Raw genomic sequence first — 21,427 nt, 5'->3', positions numbered from 1 at the left:
GCGAGAGAAAAACAGAAAGTATTTTTCTGTTGTAACCACCGGTTGGCGAAGACATAGAGCTTGAGGTCGTTGCCTCTAAGTCTCTCATTGTATCCTGCCTCTCATAGTGATAGTTGGAGTCCGTGGGCACCCGTAGTTTTTCCCGATTAGGGTTTTCCACGTTAACATCTAGTGTTGTCTCATTCTGTGTAGGTGCACTAAACTTCATTTTAATTTTATTTCTTCCAAATAGTGTTTAAGACTCGGTTGTGGCCGAGTGCTATTCCGTTCATGGAGAGAGAGAGAGAGAGAGATTAATTGATAGATAGATTATATTATCGTCTTCAGAGGTCAAATATGGCCTATGAGACCAAAAAATATTAGTACATTTCACGTGATATGTGTGAAAGTGAGTAGTGACTCTTGATGTTCAAGAACTTTACCAATGAATGCTGCAATCGTGAGTGCACATTGTGGTTGAGAGAGAAATTAATGCAAGGATTGGGCTCGATCGAAGAGATGTGGAAAGCATGGTCGAATATGATCAAAGGTAGAGCATTCTATCAATCAAAGTGTGATACTCAGACTCGTGAACTTGTTTAGGGCAAAGTGTGCATAGCCGACCACTCTCATCACTTATGCCCCAATGCCCCATCTCACATCTCAATGCATGGAAACAAGAATGACCAACAATTACAAAGAGAAGAGAGAGAGAGAGAGAGAGAGAGAGAGAGAGAGAGAGAGAGAATTCAAGATTATAGAAAAACAAAAAACTGTAATACAAGGAAACAAGAATGACCAACAGTTACAAAGAGAAGGAGAAGGCGCTTATGTAGTCACCTTCTCTCTAGATTCTCTCACTAGAGGCGCCTCTTGGGAAAGAGGTCGAGTCTTAACTACTTAAAGAATATGTGTCATAGGATATTAACTTCTATGACACACTAGTTACTATACAAGGAGGTGGGGTGGTCACACACTTGAGTATGCTAAAGTGTGTTCCCACACATGGGAGTTGAGTTTGATTCTCAACAAATGGGAATAAGGTAGTTTTTTAAGGCATCCCCTAAAATTCCCAAGGTGAACCTTGGAATGAGATAGTTTTTTACGGCTTTTCCTTTTTCAAAGTCAATGTTGGGAACAAGGTAATTTTTTAAGGCATCCCCTATAATTCCCAAGGTCAACCTTGGAATAAGATAGTTTTTTAAGGCTTCTCCTTTTTCCAAAGTCAATGTTGGGAATAAGGTAGTTTTTTAAGGCATCCCCTATAATTCCCAAGGTCAACCTTGGAATAAGATAGTTTTTTAAGGCTTCTCCTTTTCTCAAAGTCAATATTGGGAATCCAATAGTTTCTTGAGATATCTCCTCTTTCGAATGTCAATGTTGGGTATATAATAGTTTTGTAAGAGTACTTGTAAGCAATGAACCAACTTAGAGAGATAAAGAGCAACAAGAAGAGAGTGTAAAGAGAGTGGGGAGAAAGTTGAAGCATCATGCTTCATCACCATTATGCTGTTGTAAACAATTTCAAACATGATATTGAATAATATACACATCATTTACTACAACTTTTATTCTTAGAGGGGAGTACCCAAATAACCATTTCTCAAAGTCAACGCTCATAAACGCAAGCAAACTACGATTTTGATATATGATGAATATTATGTTGGCTTGCACTACTTCATCATCTTCTCTTAATTTAGCGAACGTGGAAGGAGTGTATGCACTCTTGTGATCACACAATACTTCTTGCCATAAGAGAACAACTCAGCCCCTACACTCCACACTGGCATCTAGTGAATGAAGGTATGTTTGAAGTAATAGAGAATTGAGAAACCCAAAAATTAAGGTATGTTTGAAGTAATAGGGAATTAAGAAATTTGGGTTTCGAACCCAAAACACAATACTAATAGTATAACAAACTTACCACTAGGGTAAGCTAATTACAATGGCAAAAACAAAAACAAGTCAAACATTGGCATTGACAAGAGAGGTCGTCCATCTTCTTATAACTCAAACATGTGGGTTATATGAACACACACCCACACGGGGGCACGCGCGTACACACAAGAGAGACAATTGTGTCCACGTGTGTGATATGAGAGGCTAATGGAGATGGAGTGCTTGGCTAATAATTCATGTAAGGATTACCCACTTCATGTCGTTTGGAGGGTATCCTGCTGCTGCAGCATCACGACCACGTGTTTACTTATATTATTAACGTCCATAACAACATCATCCATTCCTCACGTTGCTGCTGCTTTGGAGACCTACCACTTCCCCTCCTCCAATCTCAACGACAGCCTCTTCTCCTACTCCGCCAATAATCTGACCTACTTATCCACCAGTTACTACAACAGATACTCGATTCTCTCCTGCAACAACGGATCCCTTCTACAAGGATTGAGTAGCCAGGACAGGCTGTACGGTCGCGCAACTTCGGTTTACTCGGGACATATGTCCATGGCCTACACTCTCTACTTCCAGCTCTACTTCGTCATCTCCGCGGACGAGCTGTGCAGAAGGAGCAATGCCAGCACCCCTTCCTACTACCTCTCCCTCGTCGCCTACAAAGCCTACGGGAAGGCGGCCCAGGACACGAACAAAGGGAAAGTGGTGTGGACGGCCAACGTGGGCAGCCCTGTGGGCGAGAACGCCTGCCTCCACCTCTCCCCTGACGATAGCAATCTCAAGCTCGTGGATTACGACAGCAACGGATCGGTGGTGTGGCAGACGGATACGCTCGGTTATATCAATGCATACCTGAGCATCACGTATGAGGGAAACCTGGTCCTCTTCACTAACACTACACTTCCTACCGACTCTACACTGAAACAGCAGATACTGTGGCAATCTTACGATCATCCCACCGACACGCTCATGGTGCTGCAAGCCCTTCGGCCTGGGATGAATCTCACTGCCGCCTCCACCACAGAATCTACCAACAAAACGGCCATCTACACGCTAGCCATTGACAACAACGGGACCCTAACGCTCTACACCAAGATCCAATACAAAGCCTTGAATAACAATACCTCTAATAGTGCTGCAGACTACGGCAGATACGGACATCCTTATCTGGTTTGGTCTGTCAATGCTACACAAGAAATGATTCGCTCCTATGATCCTGCAGCAGCAGCAGTATTGTGCTGGTATCCGAACCACCCCGGCAGTCTCCAATTGGATATTGTTCCATCAGCAATCGACGGGTTAGTATTAAGAATTTGTAATGAATTCCCTCCGGATTCCACATAAAATGTATAGTAGTTAGAAAATCTCATTGACATAAAGATTTAATCAAACTCATACAGTTCCGATGTAATTTCAAACTACAACCAAATCTCACCAGATGCGTGCAGTAGGCGAGCCAACAAGTCAAAGCCAATAATCATATTCGAGGATGCTGATATTCACGGTGGCAGCTTCAACATAACATTTGCCACATTCCTCAGGCTGGAGAGTGATGGAGACCTTCACGCGTACACGATCAATGATACCAGATATCCCAACAGCATTGCGGTCTGGCAAGAATTCACCAGGCTCTCCGAAACCAGCTATATAAAGCCATGCCAATTGCCTCTCTTCTGCGGATTCTATGGTGTGTGTGACATAGAGAAGCAAAATTGCACACAGGATTGCGGTGGGTGGAATGAATTAGAGCTCCAGGATTCCAACAATAACTCTAAATTAGGCTGCAAGTTCAAGGCAGGCGATGGCAAAAGGGAACCACACCCTTCTTCTTGTGGCCAAGGAAGCAACGATGCTTCAATCATAGGAGGGGCCAGCTACTTCTCCAATGCTTTTCTCACTCCTGACCACACCGGACTCGATGCTCAAGTCTGCTGGGAAAATCATTGTAAGAACAACTGCTCTTGCACTGCCGCATTCTGGGAGTCAAAACCGAATGGTTCAAGATGTTTCCTCATCCAGGGTCCCGTAGCTACCATCATATTCAACGCTTCTGCAACTAAGGACGAATTCATCGGATACTTGAAATTCATACAGGACCCAAATACTTCTTCACCAAGTACTCTAACCACACCCATCAAAATAGGAGTATCGTTAGCTATTTTTGTCTTTATCATCGCCTTATTGGTGGGTGGGGGATATGTGCACAGGAGACGAAGATTACAAGCCAGAAAACGGGAAGATTATGAGATCGAAAAGGAGCTCCTGGGTGACTCACTTCTGAGCTCAAAGCCCCGACGATTCACATGGAAGGAGATGCATGAATATACTTGTGGTTTCTCGGACCCGCTTGGGGGTGGTGGTTTCGGCAATGTCTTCCGAGGAGCTATGGAGGATGGCACGCCCATAGCCGTGAAGCAACTCATCGATGGAAGTCAACAGGGTAATAAAGAATTCATAGCCGAGGTCTCAATTCTGGGCCGGACTCACCATCTTCAACTGGTTCGCTTGGTTGGCTTCTGCCTGGAAGGTGCCACGCACAAGCTCCTGGTGTATGAATACATGGAAAACGGCTCTTTGGATGCTTGGATCTTCAGTAAGAAGCAGACACCGATCTTGTCATGGGAGCGCAGGTTCGCTATAGCCCTGGGTACCGCAAAGGGCTTGGCCTATTTGCATGAAGAATGTGAGGACAGAATCATACACATGGATCTCAAGCCGCAGAACATACTCTTGGGAGCCGATTTCTTCCCGAAGATATCGGATTTCGGGATGTCCCGGAGGGTGGTACGGAGTGAACAGACTGAAGTGGTGACCATGATGAGGGGAACCCCCGGGTACTTGGCGCCCGAGTGGCTAACGGAGGGGGCCATCACCGAGAAGTGTGATGTCTACAGCTACGGGATTGTGTTGCTGGAGATCGTGTGCGGGAAGAGAGTGAAAGATTGGAGGGCATTGAGGCAGAGGCTGGAGATGAGATCGAGTCGTGGAGAGGGTGTGATGGAGCTGGTGGACGATAGACTCATGAACTACATAATAGGTGTGAAGATATACGATGAGGAGCAAGCGTTGAGGATGGTGGAGGTAGCCATGTTGTGTCTGCAAACCGATCCGAGGAGCCGGCCGAGCATGAGTAGTGTGGTGCAGATGCTCGAAGGGAAAGTGGCTGCCATACCCCATGCTCCCATTGATTATTATGAACAGATGGAGCTCTTTCCGAGCGAGAAGATGAGGAGGGATGGGAATGGGCTAGAAGAGCTAAAGCTACAGCAACACAGACATCAATGGTCCCTGGATGGAGAGTCTTGGAAAGACAGAACCACCCCCTGGATGATGAGCAAGTCCAGGAACTCGTTTTTTAGTGGCAAGATACCTTATAAATATATGGAAATCTCCACGTCCGAGGAATACATGGACTCACTCACTCGACCTCGGTGATCATACATATAAAAATGAAATAAGAATAAAACATGTGATTCTCATGAACTATTCAACAAAACTCACGATGATTTTTTCATGTGTAATATTAATTGTAAAAAGCTTGTTACAATATCCATGGATTAAAAGTGCTTGTCCAGTTTGCACAACCTATTAAGAAACATTGAATTAAATCTCCTTCCTCTCGACAAAGCATTTGCATACAAAACTATTTTGTACCTTCCAATATAACTGTGTCTTGCACTTTGAATATCAACTTGTTTGTTGCGTCTTTCAATATAAATAGGGTGTAGATCTTTGAGTTTTGAATGAATATCTAACAATAACATAGAAAGGGAGACACAAACAATGAAATCCAACTAATGTTTAAACAACCAAAATTTGAGCAATTGTACATAAGCCAAAAGTCTAACTTTATATAAATGTGGCACATCCTCAATAATATAAGGTTTTCAATATGAGGTAAATGAGAAAGAAAAGTGCAAAAGGAAGAGGGGGTTGGTTCACCTATGTAAAAGAAATGTTTATATTTATGGTACTATACTGCCTCCGCATAGTCCACAATGGTATGATACCTAACTTCCAACCAAGTATCATGAATTCAAAGGTATCTTTGATAAGCAAAATGCTAGTATGTTCTTATGGCATCGACCTTATGGTTGTCCAATCGATCTTCGACAAGTGTTGTCATAGCTTAATGTTCTCCGACAATATATCAAAAAGAATTTGGCTAATGCATTCATTCTACATTGCCAATGTTCTATTGGTGCACCAATATTCTTTGTTTAGAAGAAAGATTGGTCGTAGATAATCGAGACTTTCTTTTTTTTATAAAATATTTCCTTCAATAGTATTTTAAAGAATAAAACGCCCGAAGGCTACAACTTGAACCTAGCTACCAAGGAGGTTACAACTTTTCCTATACAATGTTGTAAAATACAAAGATGTTTACATTTGTTGATATTCAAGAAAGAGTCCATGGAAGTCAATATTGCCATTGAGGTTCTTGAGTTGACATTGTAAACAGGGGCACCTTTTTCCATAAGTGAAGAAACTTTTTCCTTTTCTTGTTCACAATATCTGGGGAACCTTGCATATTGTCATACTGGCCACGGACTACAACCAGCAAGTTCTCCCATATCTCAAACAACACATCTGAGAGATGAATGTCTACCCCATCATAAAGTCGGTTACATCGATATCTCCATAATGCTCGTAATGTTATTGTGGTCACAATTTTCCAAATTTGGACAGATCGCACTTGCTTGCAAGGTTGCTGGAAGGGACCAACTAATATCAATCTTCTATTATGTATTGTCATTGCCTCATGAACATTGTTTGCCTCATACAACATCAAGCCAGAGTGTAATACTCCCCACATCGTTGATCCCCATGAGAATAGGCAACCTACATTGATTGTTAGGAATAAAGACATGACTTTCTTCCATACTTGTTGAGCAAAAGAACAAGACCATATGACATGCTTGGTAGTTTCCTGAGGTTCATGGCAAAAGCCACATTGCTACAAATTGGGTGCTACATTCCCTTTCAATGAATGACCAACGGGTAGTGCCATATGCACTAATAACCACCGAAAGAGAATAAATTTAGTTGGCCCCTTGAATGACCATATCCATTTCCAATAGGTTCTCAAATGCAAAGTGGAAACACCCCAATTGGTCCAATGTTTCTGAGTTGCTGGTATCGTTACATTCTAAGAGAGCAGTAATGATCTTCCAAGTTTTACTGAGTACTGAAAGAAGGGAACCTTTACGCTCTTTTCCCCCAAGGAGTATGACCAAAGCCAACCCCCCGGATCCCATGTTAATCTTGCAACTGGATCTTTTGTGTATAGCCACAAGATATCACACATATGAGCAACTGATGGATAAGGATCAAGGATCCATTTCTTTCCAGTTTTAGCAACCACACTAACTGGTGCACTTCGCAAGTCCTGTGGATAACTGCAATCAAAGGTATAAGATTGCAATCTATTGTTGTCTAGGACCTCAAAATAAGAAATGCACCCATTAGGTGAAACGCCTTTAACAACCATTTATGTATCATTTGTGAAGCATCCAAACCATAGATGTTCCTGGCTAGGTTGCAAGGTTGTAAAAAACGAAGAATATGTTGCTGATAAGATGGACATCATTATCTTGGCACCATGAACTAATTGTAGATGTGCAAGTCAATCTTCTTGCGGCATATGTTGAAAATGAGTCCAAGATCTTACAGATGCAATTGGCCCATTATCCAATTTACCCCGAGCAAGGTGAGTACGCATGCCCAATACTTTTCCTACATTATCCCGAAATAGAGAATTGGCAAGCATAGGCTGATTAAGTAATGCATCCCAAGTAGAAGGTTTGTCCTGTTGCAAAAATGATTTAATCGCATCCCATGCTCTTATGATTCCTGGAAAAAATCTATTGGATGCAAGATTCCTCCTTGGCGTTTTCATGTCATTCAAGAACAACCACTTTAGAGAGGGTGACCATGCTCCACCTTTCTTAAGAGTTAATTGCATTAACTGATTTAAAAACATTCCTTTCCAAGCTTCTGATCCTGGCAACAAACCTCTGATAACAAACTTAGTCAAGAGAGCTCTTGACTGCATCAAAGGATCTATCAAACCCAACCCTCCATTGATTTTAGGTTGAATTGTTGAGAATCAAGCTCAACTTGGTCTAGTGTGTGAACTCACCTTGAGAGCGAATAGACACTCCAACGGTCAAGAGTCACCATTATGTCACCTCTTTGTATTCTAGCATTTAGTATGAGTCATAGAATCATACTCTATGACACATAACTTATGAGCTTTCACATTCCCCATGCTCCATGAATCTTGTAGTTAATGAAGAGAGAGGGTGACTATATAAAGCACCCTCCTCCCACCTTGTATGTGGTTGAGTCTTCCTCCTTTGTTAATATACTTTACTTTGCGTATTCTCTGTGTCTTACGCCTCGTCTCTCTCTCTCTCTCTCTCTCTCTCTCTCTCTCTCTCTCTCTCTCTCTCTCATACACACACACAGTTCACACTTATTCCACTACACAAGAATCATACCCGATTCTTTACATGGTATCAGAGCGAAGTTGGTAGCTCCATCTAGCCCATCCGCGTGTGTTGAGCTCTACACCGACGTTTAAGAAGAACCGGATCATCGCTATTGTAGCTTCGCTACATAGCTCTCATTCGAAGAGAGAAGAAGAAGAAGAAGAATCGACATAATGAATACTCAAATGGGGAGCCCTCTCCCAACCAAGAAGTTGGATCGAAACAACTTCGCATCTTGGGAGTACAAGATGCACCAATACCTTGTCGGACAAGGCTATTGGAGCTACATCAAAGGAGAGCACGAAGACCGACCCGCCAAAGCGGCTCTCAGATACGCGACATGGGAGCAAGCCGCAAGCTGCAAGCCGCGTGATGTATTGCTTGGCAACATGTGTTCACGATCACATGCTCGGCTACATTTGCGAAGCCAAGTCGCCGAAGGAGGCATGGGAAAATCTACGAAAGATTTTCGCGGTGAACACAACCGCAAGAAGGCTTCAACTCCGCCAAGAGTTGAACAACATTCAACAAAGGGACATGTCCATCACGACATACACCTTGAAGATCAAGGCGCTTTGCGACTAGCTCGGCTCGATAAGCGTAAATATCGATGATGATGAGATGGTGCAAATATGCCTTGGCGGTCTCGCACCATGGTTCGGCGCGATACGAACTACCGTTCTAGCAAGGGAGAAATCTCCCTCCTTCTTTGAGCTCCAATCAATGCTATTGGTAGAAGAAAACCACGTGCGTACAAGGAGCAATGAGTCAGAAGGCCACATGCTCTACACACACTCGAACGGAGGAAGAGGACGCGGACGAGCAAGAGGCTGAGTTGGCCAAGGACAAGGCGGACGAGGTCCGACCTACGGCAACAACTCCCAATTTCGGCCTCAAAACGGAAGCCAACGAGGAACCTTCTCAAGAAGGGGTGTAAACATAAGTGTTTGCGGAAGCGTAAAACAGAGAACAACACGCAGAGAGACAAAGACAGAGACAGAGAGACAGAGAGAGCAGAACACAATTTCAAAATTATATCAAGACTCTGTATACACACTGTGCTAAGTAGCACTATTTATACAAGTCCTCTTGGGACTAACAGAAGTACCATGTACTTCAATGCTCACACGAGCATCTGACACTTACTACGAGACTATAGCTACCTAGTAGTCTATCCTATACTAGGCTTCCGATTGGACTGCCGGTTACGGATTGCACCCGGCCTCCACTACTTGCCGGTTCGGTTGCTCACCGTCATACCGATCCGTTTCGCCCGATCCGTCTCGCTTACCGGCTCCGGCTTATTCAGCCGATCCGGCTCCGGTTGAGCTTGCCGCTCAACACTCCCCCTCAAGCTCAACTTGAGGTGGGGTCGTAGTGTCAACCTCTGTGGCAGTCGGTTCTTCCAACCGACTTCTCCTAGCGTCACTCCGCCTTGCTCGCGCTCCTCGTCCGGTCCGGTCCCGTTTGCCGCGACCCCTTTGGTTCTGCGTGCCTCGACCCTCTCGGTCGGCATGTCTGCTCAATAGGCCCATCTCAGCACTCATGTTGCTGTGACTCCGGCGCATGCCGATCCGTCGGTTCTCCCACGATGGCATCAACTTCCGCTGTGTCCATGTCCCCTTGGCCTTTAGTCGATCCGACTCATCCGGATCCATCTGTTGATCCGAGTCAGCTATCTCCGACTCGTTCCAGCTCTTGTCCGAATCGGTACACTCCGATTCGACTTCCAGCTTCAGGCCTCTCACCACATCAGACCACTTCCGAGTCTTGGCCTTCTCCATGCTTCCCTCGGCTTCTTCAACCGGTGAACCGAAATCGAATTCTTCATTCGACTCTGTATCATGGTTAGTACCGTCGTGATGACCTCCGCACAACATGTACTTCTCTTCCTGAGTGCACAACTCTTCTTCACAGCTGCTTGCTCCGACCTGTTCGGATGTGTCGACTTCCTTCGTCGACTCGGCTTCCTTCATCTTCTTGTCTCCTCTTCTTCCGGCTCTCCTCTTACCGACGGGTTCAACAGTTTTTTGGCCATTGCCCGTTTCGATAGAGACTTTGCCCTTGCTTCTCCCCCTTAGGTGCGGCACGTCGAGATGCTGAATACCAAGCATGTCGGTAAAGTGCTGCAACTTGTCCGATCCGAGCGGCTTGGTGAAGATGTCGGCAACTTGCCGATTTGTATGAACATACCGTAGGTCAACTTCACCGCTCAGGACCCGCTCACGCATGAAGTGGTAGTGCACCTCGATGTGCTTTGTGCGAGCATGGAACACAGGGTTCCTGGTGAGCTGCAGGCTGCTCATGTTATCGCAGTAAATCGGGATTGGGGTCGGTACCTCGATCCGCAAGTCTCGCAGCAGTCGCCGAAGCCAGATGGCTTCACAAGTGGCAACGGTAGCGGCCCGGTACTCAGCCTCAGTGCTTGACAAAGCCACTGTGGGCTGCTTCTTGCTGCTCCACGCAATGGCCGCACTACCTATGGAGAATATGTATCCGGAAGTGGAGCGGCGATCAGACGCATCGCCGGCCCAGTCAGCATCTGTGTAACCGACAAGCTCGTCGGGTATACCTCGCCGGTATAGCAGTCCCCGGTCCTTAGTGCCGCTGACATACCGTAATATTCGTTGCGCGCACTGAAGGTGCTCCACGGCCGGCTTCTGCATGAACTGACTTACCATGCCGACCGGATAGCTGATGTTGGGTCGGGTGATGGTTAAGTAGATCAGGCTTCCGACAACCTGTCGGAACCGTTTCTCATTGCAGGCCGGTCCGGAGTTGGGACGGAGCTTCTGGTTCCGGTCCAGGGGTGTGGAGACAGGTCGGCAATCCGTCATGCCGAACTTATACAGCATATTCAACACGTAATGTCGTTGTGAGAGCAATATGCCGTCGGGGGTCCGGATCACTTCGATCCCAAGAAAATAATGAAGGTCCCCCAGGTCCTTCATTTCGAATGCGTCCGACAACTGGGTTTTGACGCGGTTGATTTCGGGAAGACCCAGTCCGAACTTGGACGCCAGGCCTCCGAGACATACCTGCACCATCTCGTCTTCCTCTACGGTAACATTGATAGAGGCGAGCGAGTCGCAGATCTCCTTTATCCGGCCTGTGTAGTCTGCCACGGACATGTTCTTCTGTCGAACATTGCTCAACTCCTGTCTAAGTTGCAACTTCCGGGCAGTGGTGCTTGCGGCGAAAACCTTTTTCAGGTTCCCCCAAGCATCCTTCGGTGTCTTGGCGTCACGGATGTGGCTGAGCAGCTGATCGCCGACACTGGACGCGAAGCAGTACATCACCCTGCTTGCCGCCTGTTCCCATACCGGGAAGTCCTTGTGTGCCGAGTCTGGCACCGCATCATTCGCTCCTTCGACATAACTCCAGTACCCATGTCCAAGCAGGTACTGGTGCATCTTGTAAGACCAGGATGTGTAGTTGCTCCTGTCGAGCGTCTCCACTGGGAGCGACGTAGCCATGCCTCTATCCATGTCTTCTACTGTGTCTGTTTTCGACCTGTTAGGGTTTTCTTCTCAAGAGCAAATGTCTGCAGCAGAGGTTCTCAACCCTCGCGCTCTGATACCATGTAAACGTAAGTGTTTGCGGAAGCGTAAAACAGAGAACAACACGCAGAGAGAGAGAGAGAGAGAGAGAGACAGAGAGACAGAGACAGAGACAGCAGAACACAATTTCAAAATTATATCAAGACTCTGTATACACATTGTGCTAAGTAGCACTATTTATACAAGTCCTCTTGGGACTGATAGAAGTACCATGTACTTCAATGCTCACACGAGCATCTGACACTTACTACAAGACTATAGCTACCTAGTAGTCTATCCTATACTAGGCTTCCGATTGGACTGCCGGTTACGGATTGCACCCGGCCTCCACTGCTTGTCGGTTCGGTTGCTCACCGTCATACCGATCCGTTTCGCCCGATCCGTCTCGCTTACCGGCTCCGGCTTATTCAGCCGATCCGGCTCCGGTTGAGCTTGCCGCTCAACAAGGGGGAGCTTCCACTCCGGCCCGAGCCATCAAAACGCAACCGAATAAGGATATTGCGAAAAGCTCGGTCACCACGAAGAAGAGTGCCGAAAGAAGATGCGAGAATCGGCTTCCACGAATTACGCGCACAATTCCAACTACGAAGAGTATAGGGGAATGTACGGGCACAACTCCGACTACGAAGATTGTGGCGGAATGTATGCACACAACTCCAACCGTGGCGGAATGTTCATGATGAAACATAGAGCAAACTCTATGTCGGCCTCCACCTCAACTAGGGCCCTCAATCCGGAGGACGTATGGTTTATTGACTCCGGAGCCTCAAACCATATGACATCTCATAAAGAATGGTTTCTCAAACTTCGAGAGCCGGAGCGACCTGGTTATGTCGAAACCAGAGATGACACTACGCACCTGATTCGGCACATCGCAATGTTCCGTTCGGCGAAAGAGGTAAGAAAACATACATTAAAAATGTCTTGCATGTTCCCACCATCACAAAGAATTTGGTCTCGGTCGGCCAAATGGTTGAGCAAGGGATGCAAGTATGATTCGACCAAGAAGGGTGTTTCATCGAAAAAGAGGGCCGAATCATCGTGCGCGGAAGAAGAGAGGGCCGAATGTTCATTCTCGATTCACACGAGATGAAATTCGCCATGTTCGCAAAAAGCACAAAAGCCAACTCCGACATAGAGCTGTGGCACAAGCGAATCAACAACCACATCAATCTCCACAAACTCAAATCAATGAAATCGAAAGGAGTCGTCATCTAACTCCCAACATTCAAAGAGAAGGAGATTGAAGGTGTATGCGAAGCGTGCCAATTCGGCAAGCAACACCGACACCCATTCCCGAAAGACCAGAACGTGAGCAAAGGTCTACTCGACGTAGTCCATTCCGACATATGGGGTCCGGCTTAAACGGAAACATATGGAGGAAGCCTATACTATGTGACATGTTAGGAAACAGGTCCCTCCGGATGAGGAGTACCCGGCTACGGATGACCCGGTGAGAACCGGATGATGAAGACCCGGTGAGAACCAGATGAGGAGTACCCGGCTACGGATGACCCGGTGAGAACCGGATGATGAAGACCCGGTGAGAACCAGATGAGGAGTACCCGGCTACGGATGACCCGGTGAGAACCGGATGATGAAGACCCAGTGAGAACCGGATGAGGAGTACCCGGCTACGGATGACCCAGTGAGAACCGGATGATGAAGACCCGGTGAGAACCGGATGAGGAGTACCCGGCTATAGATGACCCGGTGAGAACCGGATGACGAGTACCCAGCAAGTGCCGGATGATGCAAGCCCGGTGAAGAGTGCTCATCGGATGAAGGGACATATTCGTAAATATGTTTCTGAGAGTCCATCGGGACTATATTTGTAAATAGCCGAAAAATCATATTAGTATAAATATGACTTAGGGCAAACTTAGTGAAAATGTTGTCATTCTTGTTGGCACAAAATTAGAGCGCAACAGTGTACATAGAGAGAGAGAGAGAGAAACGAAGAGGTCGTTGCCTCTATTGTAACCGCCGCCTGTGGCGAAGATCGTGAGCACGAGGTCGTTGCCTCCGTGAGCTCATTGTTGTAATCATTGTGATATAGTGATAGTTCGCAGTCTGTGGGCTGCCGTGGTTTTTCCCCTAGTTTGGGTTTTCCATGTAAACATCCTGTGTACTCTTCTCTCCTTTGTGTCGTGCGTTCATTATCCGTTTTCTGTGTTTGATTTTAGACTCAGTTGTGGCCGAGCGTTGTTCATCGGAGCGTGTAGTTCTTGTCATAACCTTCATCGATGACTTCTCTAGGCACACTTGGATCTATCCGATGCGGCAAAAGAGCGAAGTGTTCGGACACTTCCAAAAATTCAAGAATGAAGTCGAGAAAGCCACGGGCCGTCATGTACGATGCCTTCGATAGGATGGTGGCAAGGAGTACTTCTTGGACGATTTCACAGCGTATCTCCGAAAGGAAGGTATTCGGCGAGAATTCACTTGACGACACACTCCGCAACAAAACGGAGTAGCCGAGCACAAAAGTCAGCACATCCTCGAAGTAGCGCGGGCCATGATGAATGAGAAGCATATGCCCAAGTCATATTGGGCCGAAGCTGCAAATACAATCGTCTACCTAATGAACCAGTGCACAACATCCGAAGTGCAAGAAGTCACTCCGCACAAAAAATACTTCGGAAAGAAGCCGGACTTATCGCACACCCGGATATTCGGTGCGATAGCGTACATGCACATCCCCGACGAGAAGCGTCAGAAGCTTGACCCGAAGTCGGAGAAATGTATCCTCGTAGGATACTCACTGGAGCAAAAAGGGTACAAGTGCTACAACCCCTCAACTCGAAAATCTCAAGTAAGTCGAGACGTCGTTTTTGACGAGTCCGCATCCTGGTATGCACCAGAGACAACTTCTACTCCGACTCCGCTCGACCCGGAATCCGCCGAACAAGAGATAGAGGATGAAGATCACCTTACGCGCATGTTCGAAGAAAGTTCGATCACGACCCGATTGAGTAGACCACAAGAGCCTTTGAGCGATCAAAGCACATCATGGCCTAGCCCGAGCTGGACAAAGGCAAGGCGAAAATGGCGGAATACGAAGACGATCGCTTCGACGACGATGAGTCGACTCACTCACTCGACAGTGAGTTCGGCGGCTTCGATGTACCAATCGGAGCTAAGAAAGCCCTCATCTCTACAAAGGAAAAGCTCTGTCACTCCACCCGTGAAAAGAATCCGGTCAGCTGATTCGGCTACAACAACTACATGGCATATCACTATGCCTTTATGATGAAGGTGGCGACAGTACGCGAGCCGGAAACATTTTCCGAAGCAGCCAAGGATCCGCGATGGATCGAAGCCATGAACAAGGATATGCAGGCACTACGCAAGAATGAGACATGGGATCTCGTTCCCACCTCACCACACAAAAAGGCGATCGGATGCAGATGGATTTACAAAGTGAAGTACAACGTTGACGGTTCTGTCAACCGCTACAAAGCGCGACTAGTAGCGAAATGATGTCGATGGAGATTCTTTGTTCGATAGTCTAAATGATGTCGGAAGCGGAGCAGGTGCGGGCGTCGCATTCCCGATGTTGAATTGCCTTAGCACCTTCCAGATACAGTTGGACTGGGAGAGCTAGAGGGTCTTGGTCATCCGATCTCGCTCTATCTGCATACCCAAGATATGACGAGTTCTCTCTCCTCTTCTGTCGATGGAGATTCTTTGTTCGATAGTCTAAATGATGTCGGAAGCGGAGCAGGTGCAGGCGTCGCATTCTCGATGTTGAATCGCCTTAGCACCTTCCAAATATAGTTGGACTGGGAGAGCTAGAGGGTCTTGGTCATCCGATCTCGCTCTATCTGCATACCCAAGATATGACGAGCTTGTCCAAGATCCTTCATCGCAAATTTTTCATGAAGGCTCCGCTTTAGTTCTCTGATCTCTGATAGATTGCTCCCGACAATAAGCATGTTGTCAACATATATGATCAGATAGATCTTGGACTCGTGAGCTAGCTACTGGATATATATACTGTTGAGAATTTGGTCCCTCCGGATGAGATCCGATGTGAGCTAGGTTCAGGGACATATTTGTAAATATGTTTTCTAGTGTGTCTGTCATGGCCATACTTGTAAATAGTCCTAAAGTCATATACGTATAAATATGACTTAGGGCAATCACTTTATGTGGGGTGTAGTGGTTGTTATCATCAACATATATACGAGTTGTAAAGAGAGAGAGAGAGAGAGAGAGATAGTGCATAAGAGAAAAAAAAATCATTTTTTTCTATTGTAACCGCCAATTGGTGAAGACATAGAGCTCGAGGCCATTGCCTCTGAGTCTCGCATTTTATTCTTCCTCTCATAGTGATAGTTGGAGTCTGTGGGCTCCCGTGGTTTTTCCCAATTAGGGTTTTCCACGTTAACATCTGGTGTCGTCTCATTCTGTGTAAGTGCATCAATCTTCATTTCCGTTTTATTTCTTCCATTGAGTGTTTAAGACTCAGTTGTGGTCGAGGTGCTATTCCTCACAAACTAGTGTCAGAGCATGGAGGATCCATTCGGCGGCATGTTCAAGCTCACCGGCTCCAACTACCCATTGTGGAAGTCTAAGATGACGGACATGTTGGTGGTCAAAGATCTCTGGTTGCCGATACAGTTTGGGGACAAGAAATCGAACAAGATTGATGCCACGACCTGGGAGGTGATGCATATGAAGAAGAAGACACACATAAAATACTTCATCGACACTTGATGCCAACGACACTTGGGACCTGGTTGACCCTCCCTGCATTGCAAACCGATCGGTTGCAGGTGGGTGTATAAGGTAAAGTACAATGCTTACGGTTCGATCAACCAGTACAAGGCTCGGTTAGTGGCAAAGGGATACGTGCAAACCCACGGAATCAATTACGATGGGACCTTCGCTCTGGTAGAAAAGATGACGACGGTTCGTTTGGTACTGGTTGTTGTTGCGGCAAGGGGATGGCATCTTCACCAAATTGACATGAAGAATGTGTTTCTTCAAGGTGATCTTGAAGAACGGGTCTATATCATCCAACCCCCCGGTTTCTGTTGGGAGACATGTCCCTCCGGATGGGAAGAGAGAAGAACAGTGCCGATGAGGAGTACCTGGCTATGGAGATCCGGATGGTGCAGACCCGGTGAGATCCGGATGAGGAGCACCCGGCTACGGAGAGCCGGATGGTGCAGACCCGGTGAGATCCGGATGAGGAGCACCCGGCTACGGAGAGCCGGATGGTGCTGACCCGGTGAGATCCGGATGAGGAGTACCCGGCTACGGAGAGCCGGATGGTGTAGACCCGGTGAGAATCGGATGAGAAGTACCCAGCTACGGAGAGTCGGATGGTGCTGACCCGGTGAGGAATGCTCACCGGACGAAGAGACATAATCGTAAATATGTTCCTGAGAGCCCATCGAGGCTATATTTATAAATAGCCGAAAAGTCATATTAGTATAAATATGACTTAGGGCAAACTTTTAGTTATAGTTGTTGTTGTCATTTCTTGTTGGTGCAAGAAGAAGAGAGAGCACGTAATAGTGTACAGAGAGAGAGAGAGAGAGAAAGAGGTCGTTGCCTCTGGTGTAACCGCCGCCTGTGGCGAAGATCGTGAGCACGAGGTTGTTGCCTTCGTGAACTCACTATTTGTACATTCCAACATAGTGATAGTTTGCAACCTGTGGGCTACCGTGGTTTTTCCCTTAGTTTGGGTTTTCCACGTAAACATCCTGTGCACCTTTTTTCTCTCCTTTGTGTCGTGTTTTTCCGTCTCCTGTTTTCTATGTATGATTCTAAGCTCGGTTGTGGCCGAGCGTTGTGCATAAGGAGCATTGAGTTCCCGTCAAGTGGTATCAGAGCGAAACGACACAAAAAATGGACGAATCGTTTGGCGGCATGTTCAAGCTCACCGGCTCCAACTATTAAGTGTGGAAGTCGAAGATGAGGGACATGCTCGTGGTTAAAGACCTTTGGCTGCCGGTTCAGTTCGGGGACAAGAGACCGGACAAAATCGACGCCGCGATATGGGAGGTGATGCACATGAAGACAACGGCATACATATGGTGCTTCATCGACATGAGCCTGTACAACAACTTCAATGAAGAGAGCAAGGCTCATGAGCTCTGGGAGAAGATCGACATAATGTTTCAAAACAAAAATGTTGTTAATCAGGTTTCGGTATTCCGGAAGCTTGTAAGACTCCGGTACCAAGATCGCTCCAGCATGGCGGAGCACATGAATGCCTTCCAGGGGCTGATCCACAAGGCAACTTCATTGGAAGTACCTCTCACCGATGAGGTACTAGCGCTACTCCTGCTCGGTTCCCTCCCGGATAGCTGGGAGACGTTGGTTGTCACTTTGGGCAACGCCGGGCCGGAAGGAAAACGGTTATCCCTAGCAAGAGTAAAGTCGAGCTTGCTAGATGAGGAGGCGCGTCGAAAAGATAAAGATACGAGCTCCGACTCCAAAGCGCTCCTTACCGAATCGGAACGCGGAAGACATAGAAACCGTAGTCCCCAGAACCGGGAGAAGTCGGGGACACGGTCAAAGTCAAGGGGGAGGCCCACTTGCTTCTATTGCGGCAAGCCGGGACACTTCCAAAAGAACTATCGGCATTTCCGAAAAGACAAGGAAACCGACGGTACCGATTCGAAGCGGACCCCGGACCGGAACGGTAAAGACCGAAGGGGGCCAGACCGGAAGGGAACGACGGCAATCGCGGCAAGTGAAGAAGAGTTGATGCTCATCACCGAGGAGAGTGAGATAAACCTTGCCGGCGACGAGATGACCTGGGTGGTCGACTCCGTAGCGTCGTTCCACCTTACCCCGGACCGAAAATGCTTCTCATTCTACGCAGCCGGTGATCACAACTGTGTCCGGATGGGGAATGAAGGTACATGCCGAATTGTCGGCATAGGAGACGTGTGGCTGACAACACCAACCGGATGCAAGTTGTAGCTGAAGGATGTCTGACACGTTCCGGAGGTTCGTCTGAACCTGGTATCAGCCGGTCGGCTAGATGATGAAGGCTACACGGGTAGCATCCGGAACGGTGTCATGAAGTTCAGCAAAGGGAGCCTGATTGTGGCTTGGGCCCGGAAGGTCAACACACTATACCTGATGAATGCCCGGTTATGTCCGGAAGAAGTGAACATGGCATCCGACACTGCCGGTGAGCAGTGGCACAAGAGGTTGTGTCACATGAGCGAGAAGGGGATGAAGAGGCTTGCAGACGACAACCTCATTCCAGTGAAGAACGTGCACTTGGAGAAGTGCACTGATTGTCTGGCCGGTAAGCAAAACCGGACCTCCTTCCGACCAAGGCCACCGATGAGACGCAATGCACCACTGGAGTTGGTGCATACGGATGTGTGTCAAGTAGACACGAAGTCACATGCCGGAGCGCAGTACTTCATGACGTTCATAGATGACCACAGCCGGAAGTTGTGGGCCACACCGCTGAAGACAAAGGATCAGGTGCTATCCGTCTTCAAAGAGCTCCACGCGAGAGTGGAAAGAGAAACCGGCCGGAAGCTGAAGGCGGTTCGAGCAGATAACGGAGGAGAATACCGGGGGCAGTTCGAGGAGTACTGCCGCTCGAAGGGAATCCGGCTCGAATTTACCGTGCCGAAGACGCCGGAACTAAACGGACTGGCCGAGAGGATGAACCGGACCATAATGGAGAGGGTCCGGAGTATGCTAGCACATGCAAGACTACCCAAGAAGTTTTGGGCTCAGGCACTGTCCACAGTGACATACGTGATAAACAAATCACCCTCAGTACCCTTGGACGGAGACACGCCACAGAGAGTCTAGACCGGTAAGGAAGTGTCCTACCGGCATTTGAAGGTATTCGGGTGTCTCGCGTACGTGCATGTAGCTAAGGACCGGAGAGGAAAGTTAGATCCAAAGACTTGGCCATGCATATTCCTCGGTGACGATGAGTTCGGTTACCGAGTGTGGGACCTGGTCGACAAGAAGGTATTCCGGAGTCGAGATATTATCTTCATGGAGGACAAGACACTCGCCGACTGGTAGTCGGAGAAGAAGATAATGAACTCCGAGTTAACCAGTAAGGATCGACTCTACAATTAGCAAACCCAACCGGCGAGAGACCGGTTAGCACTGGAGGGACCAGCCGGTTACAGTGAGGATACTGAATAGGCTGAAGAAGAAGTAGTGGAAGCTGAAACCGGAATCGGCCAAGACCTCGAATCAGATTCGGATGAAGAGCAAGTGGAGGAGCCGGTTACTGAAGCCCGAAGACGGAGATATCCTCTCAGAGAGAGAAGGGCCCCCCGGAGATTTCCAGATGCAGAGCATGTTCTGCTAACCAATGAGGGGGAGCCGGAAAGCTTCGAAGAAGTGAAGGATGACACCCACAGCCGCAAATGGTTAAGTGCCATGCAGGACGAGATGGATTCCTTGCATGAGAACCATACGTACGAATTGGTGGAGTTGCCGAAAGGAAAGCGGGCACTCCGAAACAAGTGGGTGTACAAGTTGAAACCTGGAGATGCCGGCAACCCCCCGAGATACAAAGCCAGGATCGGGGTGAAGGCGGATCGGGGGCAAGTGCTTGGTTTTGGGTTCCAGCAGAAAAAGGGCGAGGACTTTGACGAGATATTTGCCCCGTTTGTAAAGATGACCTCCATCCGGACGGTGCTGAGTATAGCGGCAAGCATGGACCTTGAGGTAGAGCAGCTGGACGTGAAGACGGCATTCCTTCATGGCGACCTCGAAGAGGAGATCTACATGCAGCAACCGGAAGGATTTGTGGAGAAAGGGAAGGAGCACCTGGTATGCCGGCTGAAGAAGAGCCTGTACGGACTAAAGCAGGCTCCCCGTCAATGGTACCGGAAGTTCGATTCCTTCATGACCGATCAAGGGTACCACAAGACGCAGGCCGATCATTGCGTGTTTGTGAAGAAGTTCGAAGGAGGCAACTTCTTGATACTCCTTCTGTACGTGGATGACATGTTGATCGTCGGACGTGACCAAGTCAAAATACGGATGCTGAAGAAGGCTCTCAACCGGACCTTCTCAATGAAAGACTTGGGTCCGGCAAGACAGATGCTGGGGATGCACATCATTCGGGACCGGTCAAAGAAGCAATTATGGCTGTCACAGGAGAAGTACGTGACAAAGGTGCTTCACCGGTTCAACATGTCAGAAGCGAAACCGGTCGGATCGACACTTCCGGCGAACTGCAGGCTATCTGGTAAGCAAAGCTCGAAGACGAAAGCAGAGAAGGCGGATATGATGAAGATTCCATATGCCTCTGCCGTCGGGAGCTTGATGTACGCAATGGTGTGTACCCAACCGGATATAGGATACGCAGTCGGAGTGGTGAGCCGGTTCATGAGCAATCCCGGCAAGGAGCACTGGAACGCGGTCAAATGGATACTCCGGTATTTGAAGGGCACTTCAAATATGTGTCTCCGATTCGGCTCCGGAAAACCTCAACTTGACGGTTTTACCGATTCGGACATGTCGGCT

The 21,427-nt window shown here is 47.6% G+C and overlaps 1 protein-coding gene across 1 annotated transcript; it reads left to right on the top strand.

The window, feature by feature from the left end:
- Positions 1-2,430: 2,430 nt before the first annotated feature.
- On the top strand, positions 2,431-5,395 carry LOC147854070 (G-type lectin S-receptor-like serine/threonine-protein kinase SD2-5). The gene is made up of 2 exons (XM_087331971.1): positions 2,431-3,185; positions 3,288-5,395. Exons 1-2 carry the CDS (start codon positions 2,434-2,436, stop codon positions 5,320-5,322), a joined length of 2,787 nt encoding a protein of 928 aa, XP_087188097.1. The 5' UTR covers positions 2,431-2,433; the 3' UTR covers positions 5,323-5,395.
- Positions 5,396-21,427: the final 16,032 nt, after the last annotated feature.

Source organism: Azolla caroliniana, unplaced genomic scaffold (genome assembly GCF_043228905.1).
Source record: "Azolla caroliniana isolate FFs.n. ecotype wild unplaced genomic scaffold, voAzoCaro1.0.p SCAF_16, whole genome shotgun sequence".
Taxonomy (NCBI): domain Eukaryota; kingdom Viridiplantae; phylum Streptophyta; class Polypodiopsida; order Salviniales; family Salviniaceae; genus Azolla; species Azolla caroliniana.
The sequence above is the reverse complement of the archived record's forward strand: the minus strand, read 5'-3'. Positions and strand labels throughout refer to the sequence as shown.